Source organism: Medicago truncatula, chromosome 4, assembly GCF_003473485.1.
Source record: "Medicago truncatula cultivar Jemalong A17 chromosome 4, MtrunA17r5.0-ANR, whole genome shotgun sequence".
NCBI classification, from domain to species: domain Eukaryota; kingdom Viridiplantae; phylum Streptophyta; class Magnoliopsida; order Fabales; family Fabaceae; genus Medicago; species Medicago truncatula.
In genome coordinates, this window is record NC_053045.1 from 44,698,652 (window position 1) to 44,723,153 (window position 24,502).

The 24,502-nt window shown below is 33.1% G+C and overlaps 3 protein-coding genes and 1 non-coding gene across 6 annotated transcripts; 2 read left to right on the forward strand and 2 right to left on the reverse strand.

Annotated features, from left to right (window-relative positions):
- The first annotated feature begins 171 nt into the window (after nucleotides 1–171).
- Nucleotides 172–3,711, forward strand: LOC11406810 (L-galactose dehydrogenase). The gene is made up of 5 exons (XM_003608284.4): nucleotides 172–393; nucleotides 471–699; nucleotides 827–1,126; nucleotides 1,975–2,103; nucleotides 3,193–3,711. Exons 1-5 carry the CDS (start codon nucleotides 233–235, stop codon nucleotides 3,322–3,324), a joined length of 951 nt encoding a protein of 316 aa, XP_003608332.1. The 5' UTR covers nucleotides 172–232; the 3' UTR covers nucleotides 3,325–3,711.
- A 683-nt stretch (nucleotides 3,712–4,394) lies between these two features.
- Nucleotides 4,395–11,705, reverse strand: LOC11408373 (probable protein S-acyltransferase 23). Of its 3 annotated transcripts, XM_039832933.1 has the most exons (14): nucleotides 11,405–11,546; nucleotides 11,210–11,263; nucleotides 10,962–11,102; nucleotides 10,101–10,213; nucleotides 9,669–9,748; nucleotides 8,457–8,620; nucleotides 7,130–7,268; nucleotides 6,910–7,009; nucleotides 6,026–6,083; nucleotides 5,767–5,844; nucleotides 5,541–5,639; nucleotides 5,328–5,406; nucleotides 5,080–5,228; nucleotides 4,395–4,752 (listed from the first exon to the last, which is right to left on the reverse strand). In XM_039832933.1, the coding sequence occupies exons 3-14, from the start codon at nucleotides 11,070–11,072 to the stop codon at nucleotides 4,564–4,566; spliced, it is 1,359 nt and encodes a 452-aa protein (XP_039688867.1). In that variant the 5' UTR covers nucleotides 11,073–11,102; nucleotides 11,210–11,263; nucleotides 11,405–11,546; the 3' UTR covers nucleotides 4,395–4,563. The 3 variants fall into 3 exon arrangements, with proteins under 3 accessions (XP_039688867.1, XP_024637652.1, XP_003608333.2); XM_024781884.2 differs by lacking the exon at nucleotides 11,210–11,263 and having other exon boundaries at nucleotides 6,026–6,080; nucleotides 11,405–11,705; XM_003608285.4 differs by lacking the exon at nucleotides 11,210–11,263 and having other exon boundaries at nucleotides 11,405–11,705.
- Nucleotides 11,706–13,481: 1,776 nt separating this feature from the next.
- LOC112421455 (U5 spliceosomal RNA) lies at nucleotides 13,482–13,598 on the forward strand. The gene has a single exon (XR_003011785.1). It is a non-coding gene; the product is annotated as a U5 spliceosomal RNA (small nuclear RNA).
- Nucleotides 13,599–16,128: 2,530 nt separating this feature from the next.
- Nucleotides 16,129–23,743, reverse strand: LOC11406811 (probable sphingolipid transporter spinster homolog 2). Its single transcript, XM_003608288.4, has 16 exons — nucleotides 23,206–23,743; nucleotides 22,797–22,925; nucleotides 21,958–22,059; nucleotides 21,331–21,435; nucleotides 21,127–21,202; nucleotides 20,494–20,568; nucleotides 20,104–20,206; nucleotides 19,959–20,021; nucleotides 19,121–19,166; nucleotides 18,758–18,855; nucleotides 18,486–18,562; nucleotides 18,210–18,323; nucleotides 17,840–17,959; nucleotides 17,002–17,130; nucleotides 16,823–16,901; nucleotides 16,129–16,681 (listed from the first exon to the last, which is right to left on the reverse strand). Exons 1-16 carry the CDS (start codon nucleotides 23,349–23,351, stop codon nucleotides 16,554–16,556), a joined length of 1,590 nt encoding a protein of 529 aa, XP_003608336.2. The 5' UTR covers nucleotides 23,352–23,743; the 3' UTR covers nucleotides 16,129–16,553.
- Nucleotides 23,744–24,502: the final 759 nt, after the last annotated feature.

Genomic DNA, 24,502 nt, shown 5'->3' on the forward strand with positions numbered 1-24,502 from the left:
TGATAGAGTTTTTCTAAAGAGTGAGTGAAAATTTGAGAGAAAGATGGTGAAGGTGATGATGAAGTGAATGAGTGTCTGAGTTATGGCTACTAATTTAAATATATCACGTTACTTGCTGTTGGGGGTAAAATCATCATTTACTTGCGTTAATAGGAATGGATGACATGAATCATGATGATAGTTATCAAGAAGAAGCTCTGAAAAAGAGAGAGAGAGAGAGAGAGAGTCGAAAATGGAGTTACGTGAACTTGGAAGAACTGGACTTAAACTAAGCTCCGTCGGGTTCGGAGCTTCACCTCTGGGCAACGTCTTCGGTTCCGTTTCAGAAGAACAAGCAAACGCCTCTGTTCGTATCGCTTTTCAATCCGGCATCAACTTCTTCGACACTTCTCCGTACGCTATTTCCTCTCTCTCTTATTTCCTTTTCATTCTCTTCTTCAATTTTATTAACAGTTTTTCCAAATTTGAAGATACTACGGAGGAACACTGTCTGAGAAAGTGCTCGGAAAGGCGTTGAAAGCGTTGAACGTTCCGAGAAGTGAATACATTGTAGCAACTAAGTGCGGAAGGTACAAAGAGGGTTTTGATTTTAGTGCAGAGAGAGTGACCAGAAGTGTAGACGAGAGTTTGGAAAGGTTGCAACTTGATTACGTTGATATTCTTCAGTGTCATGATATTGAATTTGGATCGTTAGATCAGGTTTGTTACAAAAATAGCTTATACATAAGTGCTTAATTAAGTTGTTTATCCGAAGAGGATCTAATTTCAGTTGTAACTTAACTGGTAACTGTATTTCAAGGGGTGCTAACTGTTTGGCTTTGTTCAGATTGTTAACGAGACAATTCCTGCACTCCAGAAATTGAAGGAAGCAGGGAAGACTCGTTTCATTGGGATTACAGGACTTCCTTTGGAGGTATTTACTTATGTTCTTGATAGGGTTCCGCCTGGAACATTGGATGTGATACTTTCCTATTGCCATCACTCTATCAATGATTCGACTTTGGAGGATATAGTGCCCTATCTGAAGTCCAAGGGTGTTGGCATTATCAGTGCTTCTCCGTTGGCGATGGGTCTGCTCACTGAGGCTGGCCCTCCTGAATGGCATCCAGCTTCACCGGAACTTAAGGTCCTGTCTTATTAATTACGGATAAACTAATGAAAATTTGATAATACTGTATTTGTTAGATTGAGACCTGATTTTAGTTCATTTGGTAGCAAACATTAAATAAGAACCTTAATTTGCATGTTACAATCACACCTAAGTGTTGTAAGCTAGTTTTGCGAATGATTGCAAAAAACAAATCATGCTTGTTTGTGTATGTTTAAGTGAGTGAGAGAGAGTAAATAAGATCTTGCACCAAATCATCTTTTGCACACAAAAATAGTAATTTTAATTTGCTACTATATTTATTGGGCACTGCTATTTTTCTTATACAAAAGGATAACGTTAGTGGGATAGGGCTTGATTGTTTATGTTGTTGTTGTAAAAGGATAACATTTCCGGTGTATAAGAACTTAGTTCTGAGAGTATTTTATATATGTAAATCAGAAAGGAAATAAGTTCTGCCAGAGAAAGACAGAAAATTGAGCATGGAAATTTGAAATAGAATTCACATGTAGCACAGAAACTCAAATAACTGTATGTATAAGATCTGAGAGTAGTTTCATAGAAGACAGAAAACAATGAAAGAAAATATAAAATTTTAATTTGAGAGTGCACGCATATTAAGAAAAGAAGACTCAAATCAAATTAATTAGCCAAACTGCTGATTTCCCCCATATGATATATTGAACGAATGATCACTGCATTCAATATTTTTGGCAGATAAGAGAGTTGCCTCCTAGTACTCAATGATGTTTGTGGACATTTTGAACAATGTCTCTCATGAATCACTGTTTTCTGCTTATGGTCTGGTACATTGCATATTTCATCAAAACTAAACTAGTTCTATGTGTTTTGTTTGGAATATGCAGTCTGCTTGTAGAGCTGCTGCAACTTATTGCAAAGAAAATGGAAAAAACGTTTCAAAGTTAGCAATGCAGTACAGCTTGTTAAATAAAGAAATCACATCGGTGCTTGTTGGCATGAGATCTGTCGAACAGGTTCTGTTTCATCTTCATAATTTTTCATATTTAATTGCATACATACATCTATGTTCTGAAAATCTGTGATTTGGTGAATAGTGCATTAAGCCTTGCTCTAAAGCTTTGGTATCATTGTATAGCCTGGTCTATCAGATTGTTGCCTCTCTCTTTGTTGTTTTCATTAAAACATATATGAGCACTTTCCTCTGTAAAATATGTACTTGTTTAGCTTGGTCTATCAGATTGTTACATCTCTCTTTGTTGTTTTCATTAAAACATACATGAGCACTTTCCTCTGTAAAATATGTACTTGTTTAGCTTGGTCTATCAGATTGTTACCTCTCTCTTTGTTGTTTTCATTGAAACATATATGAGCAATTTCCTCTGTAAAATATGTACTTGTTTTTTCTTCTATCTTTCTCATACTAAACTAATCAAAGAGCAAGTCAAAAATTTAAAGAAATGTATGCCAATGCAATATTTAAGCAAGTGGGCTATCATCAGGAACCTAGACGAAGAACCTATCACATAATTTGTGGAGTTTTGTGCCGTAAACAAGTGGGCTATGATCTACTCCATAATTTAGTGACATGTATTGATCCGTTTGAAGGTCCTTTGTTAAGAGATTGACATTTGCATGCATTGGCTTTAAAATTTTCTATAATTTAGCTGTAAGATCGTTTTTAAGTTTTTGCAAGCAGCAGAAGTTTTTTAGATCCAAATGATTTGCAAGTAGTTCTATTGTTCATGCTGACATAGTTATATTACACTATAATAAGCAAACGTGGTTGTTTACTCTTGTCCTTCCTCATACTCTCTACCAACAGGAGTCTGAAAATGGAAAAATTCCTCGCATAAACATAGTGCACTCAGATCAATAATGTACTGTTGACACATTATTAATTATTGATAGACAGTCACAATTGATCAATGATTAACCACTATAATAATATATGTCAATAATGGAGTTCTTGGGTGCACTAGGCTTCTGCAAGAATTTTATACGAGTTTCTCATATCTCAAGTACAATTTCTCTCATATCTCAAGAACAATTTGTTAGACCAGTCACTTGATAAAGATGAACTGTTCTAAATTGAGAAAATACAGGTGGAGGAAAATGTTGCTGCCGCAAGAGAACTTGCAGCTTCTGGAATCGACGAAGCGGCTCTGTCAGAAGTCAGAACCATTCTAAAGCCTGTCAAAAATCAGTCATGGCCTAGCGGAATCCAGCAAAGTTGACCCCTTGCTGCCTGCATTGCCTATCAAGACTCAGTTTTCTTATTCCGGTTAAGAATGTTCATTATTCCTATTCAATAAGAGAAGTTACATCCACTATCCAAATTATTTGGTTTGTTGTTTATAGTACACGCGGTGTTTTTTGTGCTCATATCCTCCAGCTACTTGGGAGCAAGGTCAACTAGTATATATAGTCAATACAGCCCATCTTCTACTGCTGTTGTAACTTGGCATATAATGTGTTATAACATTTGTGTTATTTGAACATTAGATTTGAGATTTTGTAACGTCTGTGTTATTTGAACATAAGATTTGAGATACTGTATGGGACACTGTAGTTATCTCTATATCTTGCATTTTATGTTATACACCGGCCTCATATTTTATAAATACTCTGCAAAAACGACTTTGATATCTCGTTTTAATGTTTCAAACATTGTTTTTCATTTCAATAATACTGTAATTTATTGACGAGTATTGTTATTTTCCTTCCTAAAAAAAGATTATTTTCCATAAATAAATTAATACATTTGATTCGCCCCCTGGAACAGAACTCAAATATTTCAGACCGATCTTCACCAAAAGCTCTGGAACTGTTCCGACTTAAAGTGATTCCGCAAACGGAGGTCCTAAATTTAAGAGATACTCACGCATTTTAGTCAAGAACAAATGTTTCAAGAGTTTAAAAGTGATGAGAAAAAATGCTAAGATAGAATTGATCACGGTTATACTAGGTGTTTGTTTTATCTGGCATTTTTAATTGGTAAATTTTTATTTACATTTATAAAAACTCCAGTCTTTATTCCATTCTCTGCTTTCAAAATGTTCAAAACATAAGAACAAGATAAATCCGAAGTAGTTTTTAGATGTAGGGTGGTAAATGTAAATGTCAATACATGCATTGTCTATATATACTTTTGATATTTTCAATAACCAAAGCTTGCACGATTGCATCTGTTCATTTTTATTCATGCCAAGCGTATATTTGAACATTGGTTGCGCTCAGTGTTCCTTTGAACATTTCCTTTTAAGTTATGGATACTAACAAAGCACTTGCACTATTGGCACATGAGTGAATGCAATGTGTGTTTTCTGATGACCCCAAAAAAGTTTTTTATTTCTCTGTGCTGTAATCCAATGTACATGTGTCAGTAAATGAACGCCCTTCAAATGACTGATATACATCTATGAACCAAGTGATAATATAACAAAGGGTGTATAGACACTGCAGGGGAGATTGGTCTAAGTAGCCACCTGCTGTAATGGAGGCCAAGCAATAGCATCGTCATCTGTGTGACCCAGCAAAAGAAAATCAGCACAATTCTTCCACCAACCATGATTATATGGGTTTCTGAACCGCCCATCAGGACCACGAAGATACTCATACCGTGTGGAATTGGCTAGTTCATTTGTGGTCACATTTCGTGCTATCTGCAGCATATTTTGCAAACATGAGTTATATAACTACCATCTTCAAGTTGTTTGAGTAATGGAAAGTTGTGTGCAGTGGAAATTTAAAAGCCTTCATATTTGGTAAGAATGGAAGTAAGTTACTTCCTCTTCTTTTCCCTAAAGGTGACATTTCATTTTTGGATAAAGATAACCAGTTCTTTTACAGAATTGGTGAAAAAGATGTTACATTCCTTTTCTTGGTAAATATTTATAAATAATTATTTTGGGCAATCTTCCTTAATATATTGCTGACAAGAACCTAAATGATTACTAATAAAGTTTGGCCAGTATGGTTTAGGCAATTACCATGGAAGCCTGTGTTACTGTCAAAGTTGTAGTTGCAACAACGACAACAGCATCCATCACCAAAAATGCAACAAGACCCGGATGTCTTACTAACACCTGATGGATCCATGTTTCTCCTGCTGGTACTGCTGGTATTGATGTCCAAATTCCTATCATGGAAAACAAGGCTGTTATCTAGCTCATGTGAAACAAAAAATTATATAACTTCAATATGTAGAATATTGTAAAAAGAGATCTGCAAGGCATACTGTGAACTGCAATGACGGCACTAACAGAAGAAGTAATAGTTCCCAAGCAGATAAAAATAAAGAAATCCCTTTTGTTCCTCTGCAAGATGAATATAATTAATGATGTTAGGGATCATATGAAAGAACAGCTACTGTGGCTTTTAAGAAAAGAAGTCTATCATAAGAATGAGTTTTTCTTCTAGCAGGTTAAGATTAAAATAACACACTGCTTACCTTCCCAACACAATTAGATATCCATGGACAATGGTGGTCGAACTGTTCTACACAACGCTTACAAGTAGGGCAATGCTTAGATCGGACAGGTCTTATTATCTGATAATACAATCAAGAAAACTTGATAAGTGATCACTTCTTTGATAATTTAATAAAACAACACATGAAGGAAAGTCAGGCATTGATATAGACTTCTCAAATACTCAAGAATGCACATGAAGTAAACCTTGCAGGTAGGGCAAAGTTGAGACCAATTTCCTGTCCAAACGGATGAACTATTCAGCTCAATATTCAGCAACGGATCCTGCAGAATACAACAAAGTAACAGTCGCAGACTTTACAATGTTATTACTCAGGAAAGAGGAGCCATGTAATATGACAGTTCTCCCCTGATAAAATCTGGCGCAAGTGAAAGTCTTGTCTTTACAAGACCCATCACTTACAAACAACATTTTTTAAACAAAAATCATAAAAGGACAACATACCTCTGTTTCGTTCAGAGTACCCAAGTCTCCTGGCCGTCTTATATACCCTGGATCTCTGCTGCATATGATCGAAGATAACATTAAAAAATTTACGGTGATGGTAAGTTTAGAAATATTAAAATCAAGGCAAAATTTCTAATATACTAGAACACATTATCACGTTTAATGGTATTAATTGTAGCAGACATATATTATAATGTTTGCATATGGACAGCAAATGAAATTCTTAGTATTGAAACAAGAAAAAAGATGATCCATCTTGCCAGGAAAATGCAACATGAATATAATCATGCGAAATGTTCCAACATCATTTTTACATGCAAAGAAATGCTAGTGAAGTTTCTTATAAGCAGGGAAAAGGAATTGAAAACAATACTGAAATGGAGAGACTGATTGCATTAGAAATCAAAGCAAAATCAAGGGACTGAGCTCTCTAGTCTCTACAAGAGAACCAGAGCCAAGTTCCTTAAGAAGAATTCTCTTTCCCTTCCTTCTCTCTCGGGTTATAACTTGCAACAGAATTCGTATGTTCTTATGATTATTCCTCTCTCCTCCCCTATAACAACCCAAAAGCAACTAACTGCCAGCTAAGCAGCTGCTCCATTCTCTTCTCTCTCACCTTTTTTTTTTTCTTATGCCCATATACTCTCCAAGTAATGAGCTTGTTCCTCTTAAATCCTACCAAAACACCCCCTTCTGTTCCGGCCTTTTACTTCCCCATAATGGGCCTAGTAAGCATCCTCAGAAACTTATTGGAGCATTCACACAATAACAGACATGCATCAGTAGCAGGTAGGGCATCCAAAGCATATAATGTCACGAATAGGAAGTCGATATATTTATATATCACACACAAAAGAAGAATGAATGACACAGCAAATTACCTACTACACCTATAAAACATAATCAAGGAACCAACAGATGAAGAGAGAGCTATCCATGACCAAAATCCAACAACAGCGGTAATCTTTTTAAGGTTGGGAGCTGGCAAAAATTAATGGAAAAGATTTAGTAATGGTAAGTAATATTCATATAAATACTCTAAAGTAATGTGAATGCATTGTATGAATGATATTGCTAATTGGAATGCAATTTTGAAAGTACCTGCAACAACTGAATTGATGAAGAGGAACGAGAGAAAGACTATAACACACAATAAAATGGGAGCATAACCAATATCTGTCACCAACCCACAATAAAGTTTGCCTCTCCAGTGCTTGCTATGAGCCCGTTGTTGATTAGACTGCAAAAATATAAATGAACACTCTAATCAGTTATAGAGGCAATAAGAGTATAACTGCATAAACAAAATGCAACAAGGGATTGTTCCCATGCAATATCCAAAAGCAAAGAATGATTGTTCAAGTAAACAGTATCGTTATTCTTATTTTAATTTAGCGACGTCTACCAGATAAAAGATACCCCTCTTTTTCTTCACCACACAGAAGAGTAAAGAAACTCAAAGTAACATCAGTTTTTTAATCTATCTGTCAGTCAAGGTTAAAGGATACATAAAACAGTAGTAAAAATGAAAAGTATGAAAAAACAGATCCATTGATATGATTGATCAGTGTGTAGTGTACCAGGCATTAACATTCCTTCTATTATATGATCTATAAGCCAGCACCACCTACTGCTAAATTATGTTTCTTATAAGGATACCTTCAAATATTTAGCAGGCATCCCTTTTTCACTTGCTAAATACCTGAAGACTAAGAAATAATTTCTTTAGCACTCAAGGACCGCTATTAGTATAGTATATTGGGCCTTATCCATTAGATATTGGAACATATACTACTCATTATATAGATAGCACAAAGATGTTTCAACAATACTCAACTGGAAAGTAATTCAATATTAAACAAATCCATAAATAGCCAAAGTTTGTTATTGAAGTTTTAACAATTATCCCATTCTTTGTACATTTAACTATTCAAATTCTCCATAAAAATTCATTAAAATAAGCTTTCATTATTTATTTTTGTTATTTATAATCCCATTGATTTATTTTGATTTTTAGGGAAATTCATGGGAGGCTGTTAAACGGTGAATAGAAAAATCAAGGCAATGCACATTCTAGTAACTTCACTAATGGCACGGTATCAAAGTCTATCCGATCAACGTAGCCTAGAGTAGACTTACTTTCCTCAGTTTCTACACTAAAAAAGTTAAAATTCAGCACAACATTAGGTAGGCTTGAACATTGTCCATGCTCCAAGCTAAAAGGCTATTGTGTACCGGTCGTCTTAGACAAATAAACAAGTCATATGCCTTAACAGCTTATGCTTTGGGAAAATGAAAAGTCAACCTATTACCTACTACTCATAGCAAAATTAAATTTGACGATGGTTATTGATCACAATAAAGTTTAGTCAAGAATGTTCCTGAAAATTTACACAATCAACGGCCTTATCAATACAATGGTACGTACAAGGAAAGGGGCGACATTTTGATGACCTTTATCATATGCAAGCTGTACAGGAGTGAATCCTGTATTGTCCTTCACCGTCAATTCTTCCTTTGTCCCAGCATGCACAAGCACAGCACATGCCTCTGAATGTCCTCTTAATGCTGCCCAATGCAATGGAGTAGCACCTAAACCAGTTTTATTGAATATTATCTCATCAAAATCTAAAATGACAAATTCCCAAAATAAAATAAAAATAAAAAAAGAATATCTAAAATGACCAGCAGAACTATAAGTTAATAGCAAAAGCGACTTGCCTTTGAAAAAAAAAAAACACATGTCCCGTTTCAAAAGTACACCCTCCGGTCCCTATTATAAACAAAAATCAACATTTTAGATTCATTCAATTAATGATGTATATAGTCTTTATTATAAACCACATACATCATTTGATGAATGAATCCAAAATATTGATTTTTGCTTATAATAGTGACCGGAGGGTTATTAATTAAAATATCTCAATCTGTTGTACTAATTAATAAGAACATTTATACTTTTTATGGATTTATCATCAAATGTCTAGAATGTATAATCTCAAAATCTCAATTTAGTGCCCCATACAAACTCTTCTCTAATACTAAGTTGAATTATTATATTATGCATAACTTTAAACGCCTCTCTAATACTAGGTTGCTCCAGCATACAGACCCCTTGAACCAGCAAATACAAGATAATTAAATCAACATGTACATGATATTTAAAGATATGCATAATATAATAATTCAACCTAGTATTAGAGAGGTGTTCAAAAAACAATGGTAAAACATTTTCACTTTCTGAATAATTTTTGTTTTAGATAGAAGATGTATTATAATTAGATAGATGGGTTGGGATAATGAATCCTCGGACTCGAAAAAGAAAACCAAAACAAATACAGAAAGTCAGATATAGGAGTATTATAAAATTAACCAGTCCAAAAAAGTTGTACAAATACTGAATTAGTATATTTTATTCTTGCAAAGCCTGTCTAGTACTCAACTCCAAAATTATCAATCCCATATAGTTGATCTTTAGTCTAGCATATGCTAGGATGATCTCAAATATGCATATTCCAGGCTGGTCTTTACCAAATATTAAAACTAGACAGAGAAAAGGTGGAAGGGCTAATATGATATAAAGAGCAAGTAATTGAGAACTTGGAAAAGCCAAGGGGTATCAAATGCCAGCACAGTATACCATCTTTATCTTGTCTTCCTTGACTTGCATCTCTAAATAGAAGCAATCTTATTGTATCCGCAAATCCCTTATACGCAGCCCTGGTTGTAAGAATAAAGTACTTAAGAAACTAAGTAAAAAGAGAGTCAACTTCTTCAACAAATGAACTTCAACAAATAGACAGACTGCATTTAAAAACCTAAAGTTATTAAAAATCTTTGAAGCACATTGGAATCCCATTCATTAGTTAACAGTCCATTAAATTAATTGTTTTTGAAAAAAAGAGAACTATACATTTTGTATATGTAAGCATTATGTGCATTGTCTACTTATGATAGATTTTAAGTAATTCATGTTAAAAGAAGATATGGTGAAATATGTCATTGACAATCAGTTACTTTCAAAATAGGGTTTCATCACCAATGCAAAACAATCAAGAGCTTTATAGCATACCAATGTAGAGGACTCCTTCCATCATTATCAGGCACATCAAAATCAGCATGGTATCTTGCAACAATGTGATTTAGGAAAGCTGTCTGTCCATATTGTGCAGCAACATGAACTGCCTGCATAAACCATTTAACTTATGAAAATAGCAGAATACATGCAAATAGATTTACGTTTATTGATTCTGTTTAACATTTACAATGTATTTGTCTGCGCAATCAGACAGAACATCTAAAATCCTATTTGTTTTTATTTTTTCCAACGCAGATCTTTAAAAATAATATATAAAGCGAAAATAAGATGGCCCTTTTGTAATTAAAAGCGAGAAAATCAAATCTCAACCCAAATAAGACTGAAGTGTTTCTCACCAACTTTATCTATGTGAATCATTAGACTACTATGCAAATTAAAATAGAAAATAATTAGAAATAGAACTACTTACAGATAAGAATGCGATCAAGAACATCTATTGATTAAACCAAAAGCTAGAACAACTTAAATACATATACATGTTTCGAAAAGTTGTTATAAATTTGATTGATAAGGCAGGTGAAGCTTTAATATTCAGATATTTGGGTATCAGGTAGAGTATAAAATTGGTATACAGTTGCATTTCAGGTAAATGAATTCGGATATGGGTGGTTGACTTCAGTTTACCGCTAGGAGTATCAGTTGACAAGTGGTCACTAGTTCAAATTAGTGTTTGGGTTTGAATGCAAGAATTTCAAATGATTCAAATAAAACCCCCAACCCCTGCCTGACTGATAACGTCTCTAATTACACAGAACAATCAAATCCTCCACCAAAACATTAATTAGACATGCAAGCACGATTAAGAATGTACTGCAAATGGAAAACAAAACATACCCTGTATCCATTTATATCAGCAGCTTCAACCCGAGCACCATTCTCCAAGAGCACATCAGCAGCTGCCATTGCACCACGAACTGCCGCCCAATGTAAAGCCGTTTGTAGCATGAGGTCTTTAGCATTGACATCGGCACCATGCTTCAAAATATGCCACACAAGTACAGTTAAACTAAACATCATTCAGCACAATTCCATATTATAAGTACAATCTTTAACATTGATCACGATTGAAACTTAGTTCTCCCCGATTCGTGATTCGTCCTTAACTAAAGCTCATCAACCACTTAAATTTACAAAAACTACTCATTTCCAGCATGACCCATAATCACAAACCAACATAAATATTAAAAATGAACAAACTTTATGCATAAGAAAGCAAAATCAAGTTGAAATTTTACAGAAAAGTAAAAATGCCCAATTTTACTATGCTATAAAGTTACCTGAATGAGATAGAGAACAATGTGGTGGAAGTTATTGAGAGAAGCCCATTGAAGAGCATAATAGCCATTAAAATCGGGATTAGAAACGGAGGCACCTTCTTGTTCAACGAAAAATCTCAATTTTTGAAGGTCACCATGGATGGAAGCAGTGAAAACGTCGAGTATGGGAGGTAGCTGATGTTCTTGGGGCTTGGACGGTTCCGATGAAACTACCTCGATCTCTGATGAAGCCATTGGAAGAAGACTCAGGAAGCTGCTGCTGAATTTGATTATTGTATGAAAAGGGAAAATTGAAATTGAAATTGATGTGACGTTAGGGTTTGAAAGGGTCAATAAATAACAATTAATGTTATTAATTGACCCTAATTGGAAAATTGAAATTGGAAATTAGGGATTTTTATTGGTTGTTGAGAAAAGAAGGTTGATTGGGGTGGTTTGTTTCAGAAGAATCTTCTGATGTGTTGCACTGATACAACCTCCCCCATTTCCACTCACTCCTTCCTTCTTTTCTCAATTTCTCTCTGATTTCTCTATCTCTTTTCAATTTCAATTAGTTTTTTAGGGAGCTTTTAATTGAAAAATAATGATTGAAGATGTAATATTTAGTGGATAGACAATTTTGTCCCTAAATGGTAATGTGATCAGATGTAGATTGCACTTATGTGACATAATGTCACGTGACATTCGTCAATTTAAATGTGACACGTGACAATACAATTTGTTTAAACATAAAAAATGTGAAGAGAGAGAATTGTTGAATCGTGAATTGACATATGTGTCACAATTGGATGACTAATGTCAATGCCTTAATGGTACACAAGTGGAGTCCGGTCTAATGCTCGCAATTGAATGAGATGGAAAAAGACTTTTTAAAAATATGGAAAATGATATTTGTACAATCATTTCTAAACAACTTTTGTAACATTTTTCTCTCATATACTCACATCATATTACTTTCTATCTCTCTTTTGGTTTCTACGTCCATATCTATTTTTCATTGTAAATTTATGGTTATCCCATAAATTGTCACACAAATTGTTATTAATACACTTCAAAAATATAGATGATTGTGATTGTCAATGAATGTTCACAAGAGCTTAACTTAAATATTGCTGATATTTGAAGATCAAACACTTTCGTCGGGTTACCAACTCAAACTTTACTTTATTGTTCTGTGTGAGTTTTAATGGTATTTATTAAGGACCCAAACATAAATTATTCGAAAGTTGATGAGGGGTCTAATTACAAAATATTTTCAAGTTTCGTGACCAAACAAAGAGAGAAAAAAACGATTGAAGCCCAAGTGGTTAGCACGTAAAATGTGTGAGTGTTATAAATTTTAGTTTTCACTTACAAAGAAAAACAGCATTTGTTTTGCCAAGTATGTTTGTGGTGTCACATGATATTGTCTTTGTCGAGCACGATCGAAAAGTGCAAGTTTATAAACCCCTTGTTGGTTTTCACCCTCCTAACTCTGACATGTTTGTCGCTTCCAAAAGCCTTGTATGAACTGAGACAAGCTCCTAGATGCTGTTTTTCTCAGCTTCTCAATGCGTTGAAGCCATATAGTTTCAGACATTATAGCCTAACTCCAATACCAACAAACTAAAACAACCAAATCATAAAATGAGGCTATGGTGGTAACTTGTAAGGAAGGAAATACGGTACATAATTATTCAAGGAATGAGTGTCAATTATATTGAGGAACTCTCTGATTTTGGTCTTGATTAAATTCATATGTCTTATGTATTATTATACATGTTTTATTTTAAGCCATTCTGTGTTCATCATTGTTCTATCTAGGCCGCAAGTCTTGAACTGAAACAATCAATTGGTAAAACTGTCTTTAACACTGTTACTAGTATCAATGTCTCTTTTGCCTTTGATAGAAAAATAAAAAAAGTAGTATCTATATGTTATTAAATAAATGCATAAGAAACTATGATAGTTTTGCATAAGTGATGTTTAGGTGAGTGAAGAAGCAGCAGCAAGCCAAGTCCCACATCGCACAACCAACAAAAGTTTTCGCTGTTATTCAATATATAATGAAACCTTTGGTAAACAGAGGAAGGCACGGAGCTGCGCGATGAGCACAAAGCGAACTATTCTTTCGCCTTTTACTAAAGAATACCGTGTGAGCGTCGCTTAAAGCAGCATACGATAATTTTTTAAAGGAAACCTTCAAATGGAGGATTCCTACAATTAGTTTAAATTTTTACACTACTGCAAAAGTTAGATTACTCAAGTGATTTTTGATATGCAAAAGCTGTTTTATAACATCAAAGTTACCTATTGTCAAAAGAAAACATCATAATTACAAGAAAAAACATAACTACAAGCAAAAGCTCTACGGATCATATAAGTCATTACATTAGTAGCAGCTGCAAAGTTAAAGGGCATCTTCAAACCTCAACCATGCAAGCAGTCATGAGTGTGAATCTGGTGGTTTTTGATTCCTGGATTGTATGTAATTGGTGATCCAATACTTAAGTGATGAGGCTTTCATCCCAAAATAAGTGGTTTTAGGTGGGGATGAGGGTGGCAGGGTCATTGATGATCTTCCATAATATTGAGGGAGCAAAAGCATTGCTGCAGTAGGTGCCATTGAGAATAAGTTAAAAAGTAAAATGGGTTCATCAAACAACATTCACATTATATGTAGAGAGAGACACTAGAAGTAGTGGTTGGGATAAGCATAAATAGTCTGTGGGCTCTTCTTTAGAATGAATGGTTTTGGTTATAAATGGTATGGTATGGTATGTAATCCAAATACCAGGGGTTTCAAACCATGAAAAATTAAAACCATTCACTGTTTTTGTCTCTTCTTATAATGGACTTGGCATCTATATCTAATTGAAAATAATATATTTTATTTGTCACACATAATGACATTGGTCATGACATTATATATGAATCTCATCTCATCTTTCACATCATGAATCTTATCTGAAGAAGGACAACTAAAATATATAAAACAAAATTACAGGTATAAAAACCAAAATAATAAAAGGTAAAAATGAGAACATAATATAGGTGAATTCTAGGGTGAGAGTCCAATTAAGTTTCTCACTGGTGAACCACCTCTTCTAACCGTTAGATTAAATAAGTTGATGTGAATTTATTATTCACTACCACGTAGAATCGGATCTCTAATCTTTTTCTCTTTGTATCTACATTCTCTCTCCCCTAACACCGCCGTTGCACAATGCCAGAATTCATCGACTCAGTTTACTTGTTAAAATCCCCCTTTTAATTCCTCCTTTTTTTTTTTCATTTCTAAAACTTTACACATTTTTCTTTCCATTATGAATTAGGTTAAATTCTACAATGTTTCTTCTAACTTGTAAACTTGAAAAATGAAAAATTACGTGATAGGAAAATCAAAATTATATGATTGATTCCAACATTTACAAGAACTATTTCATAAAAACACAATTGTCAAAAGAGCATGAAAAAGTGTTGGCCAAAGTGGGGCTTTATTACTTTAAGATCGGAAGTCTGAACTAATGTTCTGGAGGCTATTGGCCTTGTGGCTATGCCATGGGGCTTCAATTCCATGTTAATAAAAAGAGAAATGATATTTGTACATCCACTTTATAACAACTTTTTTACAACTTTTTCTCTCATACTCACATTATCCTTTTATTCTTTCTCTTCCTTTTTCTCTCTCCATTATTTTTAACCAATGAAAAGAGAGAGAAAAGAAGTTGTCACCAAAAGTTGTATGAAATGGTTGTTCAAATATCACTACTCTTTAAAAATTGTTATGGTGATTTTCGGGTGACACTTGGCAGATAACCACCGTGACAAACTAGTGGGGAGGGTAAGAGGTGATAAGTCGTGGGAGAGAAGAAAGAATGAAGTTTTTGGATTCAATCTAGTGTGGCTGCCACATGATACCATCTCATAAATTTCTTCATTTCTCTTTCACATAATAGAACAATTTTACATTGTAATAAAACTATCATTGAGACTCTCTTTCAAAAATAAATAATAAATCAAGACTCGAAGTCCGATTGAAAAAATATCAAATAATGTTTGGTTACATACATCATGTGATGTGATGATTTATATGGTATACAATGCTATTTTTTTATTCTACTCTATTCCTTTAGACTTGAATGAATCAATATATAACAAAAAGACAACATCCAAAGATTGTCATTATTATCTATACCAAATTATTTTCATTATTAGCTATTAGCTATGCTAAACATTTGAGAGAAAACAAAGACCTCAGGAAAGGTTATTCATTGCTTTTAGATCTGAGTCTTCCTATTGCCTCGCATGGATCAAAAATAAATTGAAGTTGATTTGTTTAGACATCAATTGTATCTTAGTATTTTCTAGCACAACTCAATGTTCTTAAGCAATCTCCTAATTATCTGTTTGATGATATTGTTATTGCTAAAATAGTATGAATAGGGTAACTTATCAATTACTAGTACTTCTGCTCAACATTATGGTGCATGAAATGAAGTTTATTTAACACTGGCAGGGTTTAGAAGTTCTAACAATGTTTTCTTTTATACAGGATTATCTTTGTAACAAAGTATAAGCAAAAACATTCAAAAAATTAAACGTATTTTCCAAACTAACAAATAGATAGCATTCGGAAAATATTTTAAAAGAGTTTTAATGTAAAAATACTTTAGCATGGTGCACTCATTGGAGAACAAACATGCACAGCATCAACATAATATTATTTACATGATGTGCCAAGATGGTGAAACATAAACATTGCAATATCATGTGCAGATAGATTCTTGCATTATTCCATTTCCACTAAGCAAAAGCAAAAAGATACTTACATAAATTAAATTTTCAATTAATGGTTGAACAAAGAATTAAGAAAGCTATTTACAAGGTACGAAACAAACTACGTGGTTAGCCATCAAACGATATTACAAAAAGGTTAATAGTATATTTGGAACTGAGTCTCGCTTAGATTTCTCGCGTCCCAAACCCTTTCTGTCGTGTTTTTTCTGAAGCTATGAATTGTAGCTTGAGCCTAAACGTGCGTCCAGCAACTTTCCAACCGCATATACAAACATATACTAACATTCTTGGGATTGAGTAAATAGCAATGTTTCTCCTGTCTTCTCTTCAAGCAACGGTGCTGTGGCTGCTTGAAGATATTACAAAAAGGTTAACATTCTTGGGATTTAGGTTCTGCGGTCTTCTCTTCAAGCAACGGCGCGGTGGTTGTTCCTTCTACCCTTGATACTTGATGCTCACTCTCTTCGTTAAATTTATCCTTACTATTCAAAAATATTCCTGTGGTAACAAAGTATCATGACAATGAGCTGAATATGTTTTCTAAATTAAAACTCCATACTATTATATGATGCTACAGCAATGAACTTAGTAATGTGAACACTTTGTATCAGATCAAAACAAGTTTCCATGATGACTTACCTATAAACCATATTGCAGCTGCTGGAAAAAATATTGTTGTTAGAATCAACGCGGTAGTTCTCCAGTTGTTAATATGATCCTGTATGCATAGAGCCGCCGTCAGAATATTGTACTCTACGTGCACAATAATGTGTAATAAGATTTGTAAAATTGTAACTAATACACCCAAAAATGCTAACCTGGACAACTCCAACAAGAGGCGCGGAAGGTACATCTCCGAAAATATGAATAGCTACAGTAGACATAGCCATTGATAGTGGCCTCAAACTTGGCTTAACACAATGGAGACATACAAAATTCACGGGACCCTGAAAGAAAAAATAGTAAGAATATACGAATAATACAATATATGGAACAAATTTATGCTTTCCAAGTTTTTATCAGGTACACATAACGGTACTTAATAATAAATTCTAATGACTATAAGCTATCTTAGCTTGTAAATAAAAATACAGTAACAAAAATCATATAATCTAAGACTTTTTTTGTGAACAAAAAAAAGTGTTTGGATACACCATCTCCACATTCTACATCATCATTTTGATATCAAAATTCACAAACTAGAATTCATGTTTGTCAAAAACACATTATTCCTCAATTTTGTCCTCATCCGTAATTTTTTAATTAACTTCTATAGTACTTAGATAAGTATTAATTCATATTCAAAAGTAAATTTACCTAACATCTTTTAATATTACTCTTGGAGCAAAATAATTATTTCAATTACATTATACTCAGAAGTGGCTATAGAAATATACAACAGTCATCCAAACACACCATTAGGTTTTGAAGAGCAAGTTTGTGATTAACTTCCCAGTTATATAGGTGATTTACATAAAAAGACTGAAATACAATAATTCATGAAGAATATGATTACTAGAGAATTTCAAAATATTCAGCTAACAGCTGAATGAGAAAGAGTTGCTAAAATACCAATAAATGAGAAGCATGTATATAGTTTAGGCAGCATGTATAAACAATCGAACATGAAGTTTTCTTCATATAGAAGGGAAGTACCTGAGTGGCAAAAACAAGTAGTTCACCAATAGCAAAGAGAGCTAGGAAACCATACATGCTTTTGAATGCGAAGGCACCAAAACAAAATGCACCGCCAACTAATGTTGTCAATGAGAGAAGCTGAAAAGAATTCAAGGTAGTTAGGATGGAGCAATGGAATTTATAGGAGAGACTTAGGAAGGAAATAACTTTATATGTTAGATACAACTCAGGAAGATATTTCCGTAGAATTAGCATTTTAAAAGTGTTAATCCAGTTACCTAACTTGTTTAAATATTCAATGTTCTCGTCAAATAAAAAACTGAATTAGGAAATGCATAAACATGAATATAAATAATGCTAGAGTGCACACTATAATTCATATACCAACCTTAAATGCATTTGATAGGGTGTTAGTCATGTAATCAAGAACAAGGCCTCCTGCTAAAGTGCCCAATATTCCGCATACAATTGTAATTCCTCCAAATATCATATCTGCATTAGTCTGACAAAGTAAACTATTGTTAATAAAATAATTTTATACCGAACAACATTGTGTTTACCAGAAAATTAGGTATCGGGCATATACTTATTTTTAAACAAGTAACAATGAAAGAAGGATAAAATTTTATGCACACTCTTTGCATTAGATGAAACAAAATCTCACCATGTTATATATACTATAACCAGCTTTGGGGCCCCAATACGAGTAAGCACCAATGACAAAGTTGTATGCTATATAACCTGAAAATAGGAATTCAGTAACAATTAAATAAAGAGACATGATAAAACGACGTGATTGTAAAAAATAGTTCATATAGAGGTAGAGGAGAATGGTATATGAAGTTTTTAAGTAAGCTAGTCATAATGAAGCTTCTGAGATGAATTTAACGACGATGACAAATTAAATAAATATGAAGAAGGCAGTTTGATGCATACCTAGAACGTTGACGACGAAAACCTTATCCGACAAAAGTTCTTTCATATCTTTCAGAAATAGTGAGAGCTGATTTAATATTCTGTTTGCATGTTTTGGCCTATATAAGAGTCACAAAATAATTTATGTACATCAGTCACCTAGAGATGGATGCGACACACTCGGAGATACAATAAATCATTAGCAACAAAAATTTTAAAAGGATTGAGGGATAATCATTCTCAGCTGGAGGGAATTTTATCCTTATAATAGCTGAGAAATATTGACAGGATAAATGCATCTATAAGCACTATAACGGCAAATCAATCATAAATTCAAAATATAGAAACCACTGTGTAAATCAAGGATAAAGGTGAAGTTCTCACTTGGAAGGTTCATGCGATTCGTTGTTTCTATTTGAAGCCTCCCCGTCTGTCCATCAAAAAATATAACTTTGTTAAGTCCAATGAAGAGATACTATGATTCAGAAGTAAACCAATAAAACAAAAACCTAACATTTCTGGTAATTGAAAGACACAGGTGAGAATTTGAGCTTGTCCTAGAGAAAAGTTATGTTATTTTCCCACAAACATGAAAGGGGAAATATTGCAGTTAGCACTTCAAGCATAGACAATATTAAATCTTAGGACCACAGGAGTTATTGTGCTTAGTACATGCTTACATCATTATAAAACAAAATGTCTCATCCCTCACTTGCCTTTGAAAAAGGACAAAAGAAAGGAACAGAGAACAAGAGAAGTATACCTAATTGTTGATAGAAAATTATTTGGAGAACATTCTCAACAATCAGGGTTTAATGGCAAAATTTAGATTCTTTTTATCCCCTTTTTCAGATATAGAAATTTGATTCTTTTTATCCCCTTTTTCAGATATAGAAAGATTACAACAATACTGGAGATATGTTTTAGAAAAGAAGGATCGGAAATCATCATAAAAAAAGCAATACAACATGGGAGAAAAAATCAGGTAAAAAATAAACTCAAAAAAGCACAAAGGAATAGCACAAGCACGTCCAACATGAAATGAGTTGGTAAAGGTCTCTAGTAAATTTTTCTAATTTTTGTATGAATTGTGTAAATATAGACTGGTGTGGAATATCCACCATGTAGTAACACAACATGCACATATTTCTAATTTTAAATTTTATTTAAAGTGGGGGATATGCTTAAATCCTCGCCAAACTAGTCTAAAACATGATAGTACCTTGAACTCCCAAAGGAACTGTCTCAACTGCCAGCACTTTTTTTGACTCAGCAGGGACAAAACCTGTATCCAAAAGTAGTTTAGAGATTGAAAACAATATCAAGGTGCCACAATAAATAAATCAATGCAAGATGAAAATGTGCACCTTTTAACTGCAAAGGCTTCATAACAAATCCCAAAATAGCAAATGGAAGCATCAAGACAGCCTCCACCCAAAACGCATAACGCCAACCAAAATGACTTCCAACCTGTTTATGAACAATGAAAGGATAAAATCAAAGGAAAGTTCAAAAACAAGTAAAAAAATATGATAAGGGAGGAAAAAAATTCCATAAGTTTATTGTAACAAGCTATATACTCCTACTCTTTTAATTACCTCCCCTGTTTAAGATATTTCTTATCTGAAACGAATTTTACTTCTTCAGTTTTCAAAAGATTGAAAGAGAAATATTAAACTGACATCATATTTTTCTTTTTTATCTTTCCTTACTACTCGAAATAAAATAATGGTATTAAAACTAAATGAAAAACTTACCACTCCACCATATACATAGCCAATTGCATATCCCCCTGGTATACACATGTAAAATATAGAAAGCCACACTGTTTTCTGATACATACACCAATATAAGAAGGTTAGAACCATAAAGAAAATAGGCAGCAATTCCAATACCATATAATATAAAATATTCCAACTGTCAAGAAGGTAAGAAAACATCAGTCAGTGTTGACAGATTATATCTGCAAACCATTGAAATGTTGAATAGAAGCAAACTAATCTAAACTCACTTAGACCAAATTTCCATAGTGATTTGAGTTATAATACTCAGCATTAATAATGCTTAATAGAATTGAATAAAACTAAAACAGTTGAGTCAGTTTATTAATATACAGTGACAATTTACGAATTAAAACAAATATTTCTGAATTATGTCCAAAATGCAATTATACCAAAGCAAATAGCATCACAATCTAAAAGGTATCAATGACCCAGTGAAGGTATCATAATTAACATCAAACTCGTTGAAGCTTCAACTGACCCAAAATCCCACAAAATGATTGCTTCTTGGTTTAATTAAAATATGAGGCCTAAATATGAGCACAATAGACGACGGAAACAATCTTCAAGTCAGAAAGCATGAGACAGTTTTTAGGGAAAGTAACAAACCTGTGAAGCTGGGGCGTTATCATCAATGAAAGGTGCTGCAAGACTTATAAATGAAGCCTCGCCAACACCAACGAGCCTAGAGAGAATAAGAAAAAAATAAGGGAAAAAATAAGAATATCAGATGGTTCTTACACTTTGAACTATTATGTAAGTAGTCAATATTAAAACCATAAAACTTGAGAAATAATCGGAGAAAACACTTACATGCGACAGACTGTAATGGACCAGAAATTGAAAGAAAGACCACAGCATAAGGTTGCAACAGTCCAAACTGACAATCCAACTCCAATAAGTCTAAAGGGGTTTACACTGCAAAATATAGGAATGATGTAAATATTAACATATTTTATAATATAGATCACATAAATGGTATGTGCATGTACTAGAAAGAGAAGGTCCAAAGTTCTCAGTATTGGGTTATTACAATTTGTATAGATGCTTAAATTTTATAAAAAGTAGGGCGGAATAAAATGATAAGGCATTCTTATCAGTGTAAGATGAAAATCATGCTGAAGAATATTTCTTTCTTCAACCACTCTTAATACTCATATCAATGATACTAGTATTGCTTTGTTTGTGAATCAAGGACATATTGGATTTCAATATGATAGACCGATTGTTGTTTAAAGCATGCTTAGATTTCAGAAGTTTCATAATTGCATTCATTGAAAACATACCTAGCATTAAGAAGTCAAATAATTAAGATAAATAAAGCACAGAGAACCCAATGAGCCACATAGTAGTCATTGATTCACACGTTCAAGGTATTTATTTAAGGTATCATCGTGGGACTATGTAACAGTTATTTCAACATAAACAGTCGTTAGTTACCTCTTTGAAAGAGATGCAAATATTGGAGAAGCTATAAGAAGTCCAACCATAAAAGCAGATGAAAGAACTCCATCTTGAAAATTGGTCAAGTTAAAATCCCCCCTACACGGAAGTACAAAACAATATTGTCAAGAAATACTACTACAAAGTTCTGAAAATTTAGTTCTTCATATATTACAGTACACTATCATGGTATGAAACACAAGGAAAAGCTCATACAGGCAAAAACAATAGCTATCTTGCAGAAAATAAATTGAATTATCTATCTATGTCTTTAATGCTTCTTTTCTTGCGAAGCATACATTAAGCCATAAATTGAACTATCTATCTATGTCTTTAAATACAACAACAATTAAGCTTTATCCCACTAAGTGGGGTCGTCTACATGGATCAAATTATGCGATATTGTTCAATCATAAACCATATATTGGTTCAACTCACTAATCTGCAAGTATTTGCTAATAGTTTTTCTAGGACATCCTTTGCATTTCATGATCTTACTATCCTTCATTTGATCTACTCTCCTTACTACCGAATCTATAGGTTTTCTCTCTACATGCCCAAAAGGGGGCATTTATCACCAAAATTTCAATCTCAATTCCCTTCTTCCTTTAAATTAGTAACTTAATTAAATATTGCCAAGATTGCTTTTCTATTTAACAGGTTGCTTTTCTGTTTTAAATTCTGTGAAACAAAAAACATAAACCATGACAATTTAAAATATTAACCTAAACTTATTCAATAATAATAATAATAATAATTAAATAAAAAGAACATAGTATATAGTGTTAATTAATTAGAGTTTTTTTTAAAAGTTCATTAATTAGAGTTAAACTTACTGAATTCCTGTTCCAGACTTGCAGATACCATCAGTGCAAGTCCCACGATGTCCATTAACACCATTGCTAGCTATTGCTCCTCGGTCCAAATAGTTCAACATGTTAATCACACAAAATATAGCCAGTAATCTACACAACATCATAAAAAAAAAAAAACATTAATATTTTTCAAAATACATAAAAGCATCAATTTTTAAATTCCAGTTAATTATAACCTACATTAGTCAAATACCAATCATCAACAACATTCAAAAAAGCCCCAAAACCAATAAAATAAAATTAGGGAAAACAAAAACAAACCCTCAAGAATAAATACCCAAATAAAAAAAATCAAAATTTCCTTGCTTTTCAATGTTTTTTTATTCAAAACGGATCTATCAACAAAAAAGGGGGTGAAAAGAGAAATTACCTTTTAGGTGTAAACCAAGAAGTTGCAGGAATCATGGTGGACTTGGGGAGCATGTTTGGTTCCACAGAAGAAGGAACAGGGTTAGGTGTTGAAGAAGAAGAAGTTGTTGTTGCAGGTTTCGGTTCATCTTCAGACTTTTGTGCCATTCCAATAATATATATTATTATAATAAAATAATAATAATAATAATGATAATATAGTTTGACAATGACACTTTAATTATTAATGAAGAATAGAAAATCGAGGTTGAAGGTAACAAAAGCAAGCCAGGTAGAAAGAAGAAGGTTTGTTGTTGTTGTTCTTCTTCTTCTTCTTTAACCCCCGCAGCTTCGAAACTCTCTTGTTCTTGTTGACAACGATGTTGGTGTCGTCAAAGTGACGAGGATGTTCGATGGATTATCCTTTATTTGGTTAATGTATGGAACAGAATTTTAGTTACATAAATTCGCATATGATTAGGATTTGCTGTAACAGAGTCAGATTTCCTTCTTATATATTATTACTAGGATTTTCGGATTCATCCAATTAAATACACTATGCTTGTGATTTGCCCAAAAATAACAAACTTAACTGTAAACTTGTGGTTTTTTTTCTTCTTTTATTTTAGCAGATATTAGGATCAGATAAGTTTTTTTTTTTTTTTTTTTTTTTGAGCTAATATCCTACTTACATAGGTATTTATGCATGCGCTTATCTCACTTATATGTAAGCTTTTGCTATTTTTTTTAGCTAAATCTTAGCTTGTGAGGTTTTGATTTTTGTTTTTTTTTCAAAACAAGTTTGTTACTTTTATCTTTTTCTAAATAACTTATCTTTTTTTTTTTTTGGTTACCATCTTTTGTTTGTTTAATCAAATCAAATATTTTTGCTTTGCACAAGTTGTTTTTTTTAATCTGATTAACGGTGGTGGCAGAGTTAAAAAAAGTTCGAGTGGACTATTAAAATTAATTATAATATATAAACATAAATTAAAGTTGTAATAAACATTAAGTACGAAGTTGAGATAAAGGAGTTTGACCAAAAACTTACGGTGGATACTTAAATAATTACAAATTTAATTACTATAAATTATGAATTTTTTTTTGTACAACTAAGATAATTTTCGGTTGACAGGACAATAAGCAGGAAATTTGAAACCCATGCAAATTTTAAGGTTTATAAGTCTCCGCTAACATGTGAAGTATAAGCATCACAAAAATCACGTATGCCACTTTTGAAACCGCGGAAAACTATAACCATTGAAAAATTGTTTAAAGTCTCACAATATAGACTTATAATTGAATTATATAAATTTTTC

Excerpts from the sequence above, each read along its gene's own strand:
- LOC11406810 (XM_003608284.4), top strand. The coding sequence starts at position 233 with ATGGAGTTACGTGAACTTGGAAGAACTGGACTTAAACTAAGCTCCGTC. Across the intron at positions 394-470 it reads AACTTCTTCGACACTTCTCC|ATACTACGGAGGAACACTGT; the intron begins GTACGCTATTTC and ends CCAAATTTGAAG. Across the intron at positions 1,127-1,974 it reads CAGCTTCACCGGAACTTAAG|TCTGCTTGTAGAGCTGCTGC; the intron begins GTCCTGTCTTAT and ends TGGAATATGCAG.
- LOC11406811 (XM_003608288.4), bottom strand. The coding sequence starts at position 23,351 with ATGGCACAAAAGTCTGAAGATGAACCGAAACCTGCAACAACAACTTCT. Across the intron at positions 18,324-18,485 it reads GTTATAGTATATATAACATG|ACTAATGCAGATATGATATT; the intron begins GTGAGATTTTGT and ends TTACTTTGTCAG. Across the intron at positions 17,131-17,839 it reads TACTTGTTTTTGCCACTCAG|GGTCCCGTGAATTTTGTATG; the intron begins GTACTTCCCTTC and ends TTTTTCTTTCAG.
- LOC11408373 (XM_003608285.4), bottom strand. The coding sequence starts at position 11,638 with ATGGCTTCATCAGAGATCGAGGTAGTTTCATCGGAACCGTCCAAGCCC. Across the intron at positions 5,640-5,766 it reads AACTTTGCCCTACCTGCAAG|ATAATAAGACCTGTCCGATC; the intron begins GTTTACTTCATG and ends TTGTATTATCAG. Across the intron at positions 4,753-5,079 it reads CAGTAACACAGGCTTCCATG|ATAGCACGAAATGTGACCAC; the intron begins GTAATTGCCTAA and ends AATATGCTGCAG.